At 32.4% G+C, this 11,399-nt stretch overlaps 1 protein-coding gene across 1 annotated transcript; it reads left to right on the top strand.

Moving 5' to 3' along the window:
• Positions 1-3,409: 3,409 nt before the first annotated feature.
• On the top strand, positions 3,410-9,802 carry LOC120212230 (DNA topoisomerase 2-binding protein 1-A-like). Its single transcript, XM_039210613.1, is given in 19 exon segments — positions 3,410-3,718; positions 3,829-3,871; positions 3,957-4,078; positions 4,182-4,289; positions 4,809-4,953; positions 5,033-5,124; positions 5,448-5,541; positions 5,666-5,791; positions 5,794-6,160; positions 6,415-6,557; positions 6,787-7,112; positions 7,361-7,525; positions 7,669-7,959; positions 8,097-8,522; positions 8,619-8,663; positions 8,758-8,843; positions 8,921-9,014; positions 9,096-9,249; positions 9,717-9,802. Coding segments are annotated over 18 exon segments (2,976 nt in total). The 5' UTR covers positions 3,410-3,493; the 3' UTR covers positions 9,174-9,249; positions 9,717-9,802.
• Positions 9,803-11,399: the final 1,597 nt, after the last annotated feature.

Here is an 11,399-nt window from a genome sequence, read left to right on the forward strand (position 1 = left end):
TCAAATTTATAACTTGAAATTCTGTGAATATCCGTTGAATTAAAAAGCTTTTTAAATGATTCAGAGTTACAAATCATTGACACAGTAACATGATAAAACAAAGACTTTGACCTTACCTAATAAGATACGCTCAAACATCGTACCATTCTCATGCAAATAACCAATATAGCCTTCTCATCTCATAAATAATATAGAGTAGTAGATCATAACATCTTTGAGTTCATTGTTTATATATCATTTTTTTAATTTCTTTTAATTCTAACACAAACCAAGTGATATCGGTGGTAAAAAAGTTATTGTCATTCCTTGAGGTTCTGAATTCAAGCACCATGAATACCAAGAGTATGTGCGTTTAACATAAATGGTTGCGAGTCATCTTTGAATAGATACTTACCTTGTACTTATCACATATTAATCAAAAATGAAAGTTTAATTGTATATTTTTCTTGAAAGTTGGTATTAGATTAGGCCAGAATTTCAATTGAAGTGCTACTATTGATTGTTGACATTCTGGATTATGGCTTGTAAGTTGAGGTTTTTCTAGTGGAATACATTGTGCTTTATTTGCCATTTCATGCTTTATTTTGATAGCTAAAGTTTCTTTTTAACTTATAGGTTGGTTAAAAAAAATCCAATTTTAGAATACTTAGTTTTTGCATCTTTGATATCACGTGATTTACTAATTTGTTAGATATTGTGCTTGAATGAAATTTATTGAATGATTTTAGTGGTTAAAGTGAGTGTTGTTCTCTATTGAAATCCTAAGTTTGAACAGTTGTGTATGTAAGATATGTGTACTGTTGTCAATGGTTAAAAAATATTATGAACATTTTATCTTTCTTTTTCCTTACTGTATTATTTTCTCATATATCTTGAAGATGCACAAATCAAGCTACCTCAGTGGTTAAATGGATGGTTGTTGTTCCTAGAGGTCCCAAGTTTGAGCGCTAGCCTTTAAATGATTTAGAATTTTTATATCAAATACTACATTGTAATCACTTCAATTCAATAGAAAAAAATATATCTTTGAGATGTCAGATTTGAGATGAAGTCCTACATGCAACGCCAGAAGAAAAATGATGAAAACGTTAAGTAGTGAAGCGTCTCAAGCAGAGGGATCCAAAAAAGGATGGTCTTATGTGCATAGCCTGTAAACGATATGGTAGATTTTTTTTTAATAAATTCATTTGACTTCAAATTTTTATATTAATTTGAATTTTATTTTTTAAATTTTTTTATTTTTAATCTTTTATCATTCATTGAAATGAACATTAGATTCACGTTCGGAATGTTAAAAATAGGTGAATTGGAAATTTTGAGGTTCAATGGTCATCGGCAACAACGATCGGTAGTGATTAATGACTGACGATAATGATGAGTGGTGGCCAACAACGTGATTTTTTTATTCAAGAGTTAAATTGATATTTTATTTAAAGTTTAGAGGTTAGTTAATATTTTATGTAAAGTTTAATGTTAAATTAGTATTATCTAAAATTTAGGGGTCAAACTAAAGTTTAACCATTTAACTAACATGCCACGTTAGCAAGTAACAAGAGTTAACAATTTAACAACCAAAATAAAAAACAAGTGACCATAACCAAATTGTTTGAAAACAAAAGTGACCAGAATCAAATTGTTTTTGAACCATCAATCAAAATCAAACGGACCAAAAACATAAGAGATTACTAGTATAGTTTATCCTAAAATTAAATTTAGGTTAACAAAACACTAACATATATTATATATAAGGAGAGATATTTGTAACTATTTTGGGACAGGACATTGTGGGTTCACTTTAAATTTTACTTCGTCTCCGGTTTGATTCCAATCCTTCTTCCATAAATTTTAAGAATATTTAATCGGTTAATTTGTTACTCGTTGAATCAATTTTTTCTTTAATTGTTAACAAAAATTAATTTTATAAATTATTAATCTCATCAAATAAAATTAATCTAATTCGGTCGGTTTTTGAATTAATCAGAATCTAGTCTAAATTTTTTAGTTATATTAATTTAGGTTTAATTTATGCGTTTATTATTTGAGCAAAATTTTGATTGAATCTCTTGAAACTTTATGAAAGTGCGATTAAAAAGTTGGGGTCTTGCTTCATAACAAGTCTAGATTTAAAATATATACGTAATATATAAAAAAAATGGCTGTCCCTTTTTCTATATGTATGAGGTAAGGGTGAGGTAAGATAATAGGCTACCCCCAACACAGGTTGAGAGCAGCTTCCGTAAGAGACCTCCGAATTATGAAATGCCCTCCGTAGACTCGATCCCACGACCTCAAGTTAAGAACCTTGTGCTCTACCAACGGAGGTTAAACCTCCGTGGTAATATATGATACATTAAATATTAAGTATTTTTGTTACTTCAATTTTGATTAATTAGTCGATTTTGAACCTATTAATTGATAATCGAATTTTAAAAAATAATAGTTAATCAATCTATTATCTAATTATCTGAGTGATTAAACAAACTAAATTTCAATTTGAATGACTAATTTTCTTAAAATCAAACAATAAACATTCCTGATAAAATATATCCCACATGTTTCAAATCTAATTTTAAAAAATAACTTTATAAAACCTGATCAGATAAAAGAAAAAAAAACGTCGATTTCAATTTTTTGACCATCCCTGTTTGTAATATAGAGTAATCAGTTAAACTAATCTACCAATTTTTTTATTCTTTTTAATTAAACTAAGATGATTACGAAGTGATATGTGTTTTAAATATTCTTAATCATTTGCCAATGAATGTTAATCATGAGCTATGGATAAATTGGTTCATGTATTTTTCTTTTGATTTTTTACTCTTAATAGTCGAGATTAATTCTTTTTAGGGTAAATTATATAATCGATCACTTTTGTTTAAAGTTTATATATTTTTTATCATTGATTTTTAAAAAAACATAATATTTGGTCACTTCAGTTTTATTTAATTAAGATATGATCAATGAAGATTAATTGCCGTTAGACCTTTAACAGATTGCTAATGTGGCACAATGAATTTATAAAATTAAAAAATAAACTACATAAATAGTCACTAATATTTGAGTAAATTTTTATTTTTCTACTAAAATTTCAAAAGTAACAAATTGATCACGAAAACATCAAATATGTCATTGAAGATGATTTTATATCTAATTTACCCCAATTTTTTTTTTCATTTTTTTTCCAATATATATATATACTTTTTAACTAATAAAAATAAAATTTAGAAATTAACTTTATTAGACATGAAGCAGACGAAAATGATCAATAATATAGTTTATCTTTCTTTTTTAAATCTATTTATGATCGAACGGCTCCAAATTGTTCACCTTATATTTAAAAGTTAAATTCCTTTCCTTTGAATTGTCCTAAAACCCCCAAAATACAGAGTTTGAAGCATACATACCCAGTACCACCACTCTCCGACTCGCCATAGCGCAACTCACTTCAACTCGGCCAGATTACAGTTGAAAGAAAAAGAAATCGATATCGAAAATGAGCAATCGTCAAAGAAAAGAAAAAGAAGAAATGATGATGACGAAGGCAAAGGTGAAGGCGTTTACGGGATCGAACGTGTTCATGTCGCGAAACCTTGTCCCCCCCGAAGTATTCGACAAACTTCACGGCGTTCTCAAGGATAACGGTGCCCAAGTCTTCCTCTGTTGCGACCCTTCTCGAAACGGCCCCGATGATTTCCACATTATCTCCTCCATCGACCATGTGATCCTCCTTTTTCCCGCCACTCTTTTCATTTCACAGTGTATTTGAAATCTTTCTTGAATGTCTTCCTTTTTTTTCAATCGATTTTACTTGTTCTTCTCCCTTTTCAGGAGAAATTTGAGGATCTTAGAGCTAAAGGATGTAATTTGTTAGGTAATGCTTTCCGGTTGTTGATTGAAGTCTTCTTAACTTTACTATGCTAGTAATTTAGTGATGAATTTTTTGTTTTGGGTATTAGGTCCTCAATGTGTTATTTCTTGTGCAACTGAAAATAGAGCTTTACCGAAACAAGGATTTAGTTGCTGCCTTGCGATGGACGGCCTCAAAGTACTGGCATCCGGTTTCGACAATGATGAGAAGGTATTGCAATTGAGGTTCATGGAAATACGTTTATTCTTATCTACTGGAATTACTTATGTCAAGCCCAAGGTGGACTGTTTCTTATTATGATTTTTGGTCATAGGTTAAAATTGAAAAATTGGTTACAGCCATGGGGGGAGTTTTGCATACTAAAGCATCTTTAGATGTTAGCTTTGTCATTGTAAAGAATGTCCTGGCTGCAAAGTATAAGGTATGGTTCTCCTAAAATAATTCTCCCTTTCTTTCCTGCCTGCATGTGTCGTGTTTAAGTGTGCACATGTTGTTTCATCATGGATAGGGCTTCAATATACTTAAAAGCTAGTGATTTTATGAACTTAGAATGCATCATAGTGGAATCAGTTAAATTGCTATTATTCAATATCTTTCCAACTTGAGATAGGTGAGAGGTCAATGATAGAGGTATCTGGTCACATATTTGGATATCCTGCATGCATGTGGTAGGAGAAGCTTGCAAACATGCCCGGTAGTGCTAATCGGGAATGAATGTCTGCATTGTAGAATATTTTAATAACGCATTTTTTTTTAAAATTTTGTGCACATTTGGATTTGAGTTGGATTTTCAATAAATCCTTTTCATTATACTAAGAACTTGAGAATGACTATCTTTGGAGTTTTCTGGAAAAGGTATTATTCGAAAGAAGTTAACAGTTGCACATCACTTTATTGTATGCCACCACTGATAATTATTATTATTTTTCTATCTGTTCAGTGGGCTTTCAATATTTTAAAGAAACCGATTGTTGCGGTTCAGTGGTTGTATCAGTGTTGGAGTGAGCACCGTGTTGTTCCTCAGGATTCATACAGGGTTCTTCCTTTTACTGGATTGACAATATGTGTTACCAGAATTCCTGCAGGTTATTATGTCAAGTACATATTGGGCCTGCTTGTGATAGATTACTTAATCATTGAATTCTAATATTCTCTTCCTCTCAGATGAGCGAAAAGAGGTTGAAAAGCTGATCATACAAAATGGTGGGAAATATTCATCTGAACTCACCAAGAAGTGCACACATTTGATTTGTGATATATCCTTTATGTTGTTCCTTAAGATGGCCTAATTGTTGCTCTTAGTTATTCATTCTTAGTTTCTACTCTCCCATACCGTGATCAAATAACTCAAGTTAATAATGCCCTGTTGCATCTATTTATTTAAATTTCATATAGCCATATATTCATTTCTGTTCAAGGAAACAGTATACATATTTTGAGCCATTTGTAGTATTCTTGCATCTTTTTGATGTTTAAGCATTGCACCTCAATCAACAGTTTATTTCCATCATCTACTCTTCTCGGAATAATCATCCTCTATCACTTCTGTTTATTCATTTGTGATCTTGACTTTCCATACGCTCCTGAAGGTGACAAGTATAAAGTTGCTCGAAGATGGGGCCATGTTCATATTGTAGTTCGAAAATGGTTTGATCAATCCATTGCTAGAAGAGGTAATGCTATATGTTGTTAACAATGTCTAATACCCGAGTTTATGATATTTTTGCTAACATGTATTATCATTGACTTTAGACATTTTATCTGACCATGAATAATCCTTTTGTCCCCGGTGAATAGCATGCCTTAATGAGGAGTCCTATCCTGTCCAGGGTGGTTGTGCATCTTCAAAGAAAAGTGTTAGTGGTTCCTTGTCAGCACAGTATAGTCAAGATAAGCTTAGAGGAAGTTCAGTGCCTGCAACTTCCTGGTGGTTCCTGAATTTAATTTGTCCACTGTGCCTTCTACCGGATTGGGAGATCCAGATCTTGAAGTTACTCTCTCTCAGAACATGTCTTCTGCGGTATCAGATGCTCGGGTCAGTTTTAAAGAGGATGATGGTGAAGCACAAAGTTTGCAGCCTTCTACTGAAACAAAGCTTGATGGTTGTGTTGCCAATGACTCTCAATCTGAAGACAATGATCTATACTTGTCAGACTGTAGAATTTCACTTGTTGGCTTTGAAGCTTCTGAAATGCGTAAGCTGGTTGCCATAGTGCGCAGAGGTGGTGCATCCCGGTATATGTCATGTAATGATAAATTGACACACATAGTTGTTGGGACTCCATCTGAATCGTAAGTATTTCTTGTTCTTTTTTTTCTTCAAAAACAATGTTGTTTATTTCCTTGTTTCTTTTCTTTCTCCATTTGAATTTCTTCCGTGGGTTCTTTCAAAATTGTGCTTAGTAAGCCATGCTTTGACATCTTCTGGGTTCAGTGTTATGATACCTTTGTTACAAAGGCTATTCAGTGGACATGCTTATTATTTTGGACTATTTCCCCCTGTTTTCATAAATCTTCGTCTTTCACATGTTCATCTTATTGCCTAGGGAAAAGAAAGAGGTAAGAAGTTTTGTAGCTTCAGGTGTCATCCATGCGGTAAAGACCAACTGGCTTGAAGACTGTGATCGTCAAAAGAAAGAAATCTCTGTTCATCAGAGGCATGTTGCGTGTGACTTACTTCTTCCTAAAGGTTGCCAGTTTTCTCTGAAGTCAATCCCTTGGTCTTCTCTTGTGTATCTTCATCTTGATTCATGTTCATGCTAGATATATTTTGTTTTGTTTTATTTCCATTTTCTTATCATAAGATGATAGATTTTTTTTTCTGGATTGTTGAATTAGAGATGTCATCAGTAAGCACTACATAACTTCTGTTCTGAATTATTTTTCATGATGTTTAACTGATCATAGTGCTTGCACAGATTCTGTAAACTCTGTCAGAGGAGCAGTGACGGGAATCATCAATTCAAATCAAAATAAATCCCCAGTTCTTACAAACTGCAGAAATGGAATGCCATCAACTACGGGGAAAAGTCTAGATGATAAACTCAAAATCAACATGAATGGCGACAACTGTTTGAAAGCTACTGTAGGATCATTCAAGCAAGTCTTACTGCCTAGAACAAGTACAAATAATGTTTGGCGGAAGAAGCAATGTGACCCAGTAGTCCAAAATCTTAAGAATGGGATTTCAACTGTATTTAAGGGGAAAACATTTTGTTTTTCAGTTTCCTTTCCTGAAGACAGGGTAAGAAATATACTGTAGAAAACTAAGACTATGGGCTACATTCTAAAGATTTTCCCCTAATGTTTTCATTGTCTAACATCTCAGATATTTAACTGCTTTTGAACTGTTTTGGCATGTTTTATTTGTTTTTATCTGATATATTTTCTTTCTTTGGATCTATGTATTGTTATCTGTATCTCAATTCCAAAGGTGACTTTTCCTATTGTTATTTTCCTCGATATTCCTAAGTTTTTGATTTCTTCTTCTAGAGAGCTGAAATTGTTGAATGGGTGGATCAAGGTGGAGGGGAGGTTGTTGAGGATCATGTAAAAAGGAATGTTAATTTTGTTATCGAGTGTCATGGTCAACCCAGTTCTATCACTGATTCCCAGATTACTTTTGTTTCTACTCACTGGGTCCGGTCTTGTTTAGAGGTATGCTTGAAACTTCCTCTTTGGTTCCCATTACATATAATACAATATCTTTACTTTGTCTGTCACCGCTACTGCTCTTTCATTTGGTTTCTTTGCTCTAAGCCATCATGCTTGTCAATGCTAATGGAAAAGTGGTATTATAGGATGGATCCTTGCTGGATGTTGGAAGTCATATTCTCTATTCGCCACTTCCCTGTCAAATTCCTTTTCCTGGGTTTAAAAGCTTTCGCTTTTGTGTTTCACAATATGAAGAGAAGGATAGATTGCTATTAAGAAACCTATGCTTTATTCTTGGAGCTAAGTTTGTGGAAAAACTTACTAAAAAGGTGACTCATTTACTATGCAAGTTTTCCAGTGGACCGAAATATGAGGCTGCTTGTAAATGGGGAATACAATCAGTAACATCAGAGTGGATATATGAATGTGTAAGGCGGGTATGGATCTGTCCCTCTGCTCATCTGCTTAATTACGCATTTGCAATCATGTCTGCCCCAAGTTTATGTTTGTTTATCTGTTTCCTTGGAAATGATAAGATCAACAAATTTTCATGTGTGCAATTTATATCTCGTAGAATAAAGTTGTTTCTCTGGATCCATTTTGCCCAAAAGAAGTTACTGCTCAAGACCAAGAAGCTGGATTCTGCACCGTGAGCCAATTTTCGACTCAAGCCACTCAACTGATGTCTGTGGATGTTCCATCTCAGTTAATGATTCAATCACAGGGCCCGAGGACACAAGATCTTCGTGTTAAAAATGGGTGCATTATTGGGGGTAGAAACGATGGCTCTAGAGATGAGGCCAAACAATCAGATGGTCATCTTAAAAGGGCTAGGCACCTGGAAGATGATGACCAGAATGCTTCTGGAGTGCATATATGCCAGCCCTTTGTGAACGAAAATTCCACTGAAAATGAAAAATTAAAAATTGCAGGTGAAGCTGCTCAAGTTTTGCCTGATGTAGCTACTGCTATAGAAGACTTACTGGAGCAAACTAGTAAGGTGAGTATTGTTGTTCTTCCTGACCATATTTTCTAATTGTTTTATTGTTTCAAAATTGCTGGTTGGTTGAGTCAATTATCCCTGCTGCTTCTTAAGATTCATGATCAGAAATCACCAGAGAGGAATGGGTGTGACGGAAGTGTATCCTTATATCAGTTGATATTTCCGATTTCTGAATGTCTACTCTTTATCTCGATATAGAAGTTTATTTGTATCAATCCTTGATGTAGAACAGATATTTTCATCTGATTGTACGGGTCATCGTCAAGATACTACAGATCCTCATTCTGTTATTGGGTTATCTACTCACTGGTTAAACCGGTAGCCTCTTTATACCATTACCAAATAATCGTTCTCATTACGATTGGCCTCATGCTGTTTTTCTTACCCTTTTTCAGGACTCTCAGAAAAGATGAATTCAGCAGTCATTCTCGAGATGTACATGTGGGTGGCCTATATGATAGTTTCAGTGAAACACAAACAGAATCTCAGGTTGCAGATCTTACTCTCGTCTTAAAAGTTCCATCCCCACTTTCTATTTTTCAACCTATGTGATTATTTTGGAAAATGCAGGTGGTGGGTTATGAAGAAGATTTGTCTGGTCGGCAAATGCTTATCGACCGAGTTCGGACCCGAGGTAGCATGACCTGAAGCACTGAAATCCACTCTCGCCAAGCAATTAAACTCGATACCAGCAGCCAAACTAAGCTTGGCAGTTAAAACTTAGGTATGCTACTTTTAGGCTTTATTATGCATCTATCAAGTTTTGAACTAGGATCCAATTATATAGTATAAAATATTTTAGTTTTACACCTTTTTAGGATCGTTGGATGAGGAGAAATCAAATGCTGAGATTAACAGTAAGAAATATTCACTGGAAAAAAATGAATTAATCTCAATTTTTATTTTCCCTCGTCCAACGATCTTAAAAAGATATAAAACTAAAAATTTTACAGTAGGTGGTAGTGCACTCTAACCCTATATATATATATTCTAAGAGGGGGTAAGGCTATGTAAATTGTAACAACAATAAATGCTTGTATTCTGTCAATCATTTATTGATGTTTAGAAAAGTAATGTGCTAATTGTGTGCGTTGAGTGTGGTATTTTTCTCTTTTTTGTTAACCAGTAATTGTCTATTCTAATTGGTTATTTTTGTGAACTATGTTAACTTTATGATTTGATTCTCTCCAGTTCTGATGGGAACTTGAAAAAGAAGGCAATTTGTAGTTCTTACGAGTATGAGACCCGTTGACTTGTACCGGCATGTCGTATTTGTGAATTGTTTTTGTACAATCACGTTTAAGATATTTTTCATTTATATAAATTTTGAGACCTTAAAAACTGGTATTGTATAGATTTCAGGGTGTTTGTATTTTCGTCATGTCTATGTTAATATTTCATGTGCCATTGTTGAATCTATATTTTGATATAACAAATAAAAATAATATTTTTGGACTTAATTGAATGTGTTCAAATATTTTAAAAATAATTTAAGGTCTAAATAAACTTGAAAAACATGTTTAGATGTGTTTTTTACTTAGTTAAATCTTTTCAAATATTTTTTCAATCATTTTTTCATTTTAAAACAAGTCAAAATAATTTCTCAGCTTTGAAGTAATGATAATGTATGAATAGTATTAATATTATTTATGTAGTACCGATACTATTCAGGTAGTATCGATACTACCTTTTGTTTCTATAATTTAGAAAAATTCAATATACAAAAATGGTATTGGTATTCCTAAGAGTATCGATACTATTAGGAACTCAATATTACCTCTTCCCCAACTATTTGAATTTAACCCCAATAGCTTAAAAAGGCTAGAAACACATTTTAAAATATAAAAAAAATCCAAGAACACTTGAAGAATGTTATTAAACTTATCCAAGCTTAAAGATCATAGAAAAGAGTTTTCATTTTTTATTTTTTCATTTTCTCTTATACATAGTGTATTGAACTTTATTGTATATCTTTTTATTTGATTCTTTGTGAGCTCAAATTTGTAAAACCTACTTTGAGAGGTCTTATTTACACAAAATAATCTTTTATAAAAGAGAGGAGGTTTTAGTTTAATCTGGAAAAATTAGAGAGTTTTAAAGGTTACGCCTTATCATTGAAAGGTAAGAACAAATTAGTAAATTTGATAGAAATCCTTAGTGTGAATACTAGGATAATAGATGTAGAATTGGTTGAGAAGTCAAACCATTATTAATCGTTGTGCAAATTGTTATATTTCCTTGCTTTTACACCAAGATTTTAAGTTTAATTTACCCCTCTTGACTTATTTCAGTTGATCTATAGAGCGTCAATGATATTAATAACCATGTTTGATGCTTTTGGTTATATTTTGATTTTCGTTTTGTGTAATTATGACATTATTTTATCAACCATATATATATATAATTATCTGATATATAGGTTGTATGAATTAAAACTTATACAAATTTGTTTATTTTATTGACATGTCATTCGAGGTTTAAGTTCAGGAGATTGGGTTTTAAGGTCTAGATTTTAGGGATAGGAATTTAGATTTTAAATTTTAAATAAATAAACCGGATAGCATGTGCATAGAAAAATGACTATATAATCCTTTTCCAAAGCAAAATAATTCTATGTATAATCTTTCTTATTTGTCCAGTTTATCTATTTTACATTGTACCAAATTATAGGTAAGATAATTTTTTTCACAAAAAGGTACTGTCACACCCCAACTTAGGGCCTAAAATTTTTCTTAAAATTCTCTAGAGGACTAAATTGAAATTTTAACTAAATTTAGGGGCCAAAATGAAATTTTGACTAAATTCGGATTCAAATTCAGAAAGTATCAAAAATTGGAAGAACTAGAGTGTAATTTTATAATTTTCTTTTTAGGG

The sequence above is a fragment of the Hibiscus syriacus genome, unplaced genomic scaffold (assembly GCF_006381635.1).
Source record: "Hibiscus syriacus cultivar Baekdansim isolate YM2019G1 unplaced genomic scaffold, ASM638163v2 tig00110007_pilon, whole genome shotgun sequence".
Lineage (NCBI taxonomy): Eukaryota > Viridiplantae > Streptophyta > Magnoliopsida > Malvales > Malvaceae > Hibiscus > Hibiscus syriacus.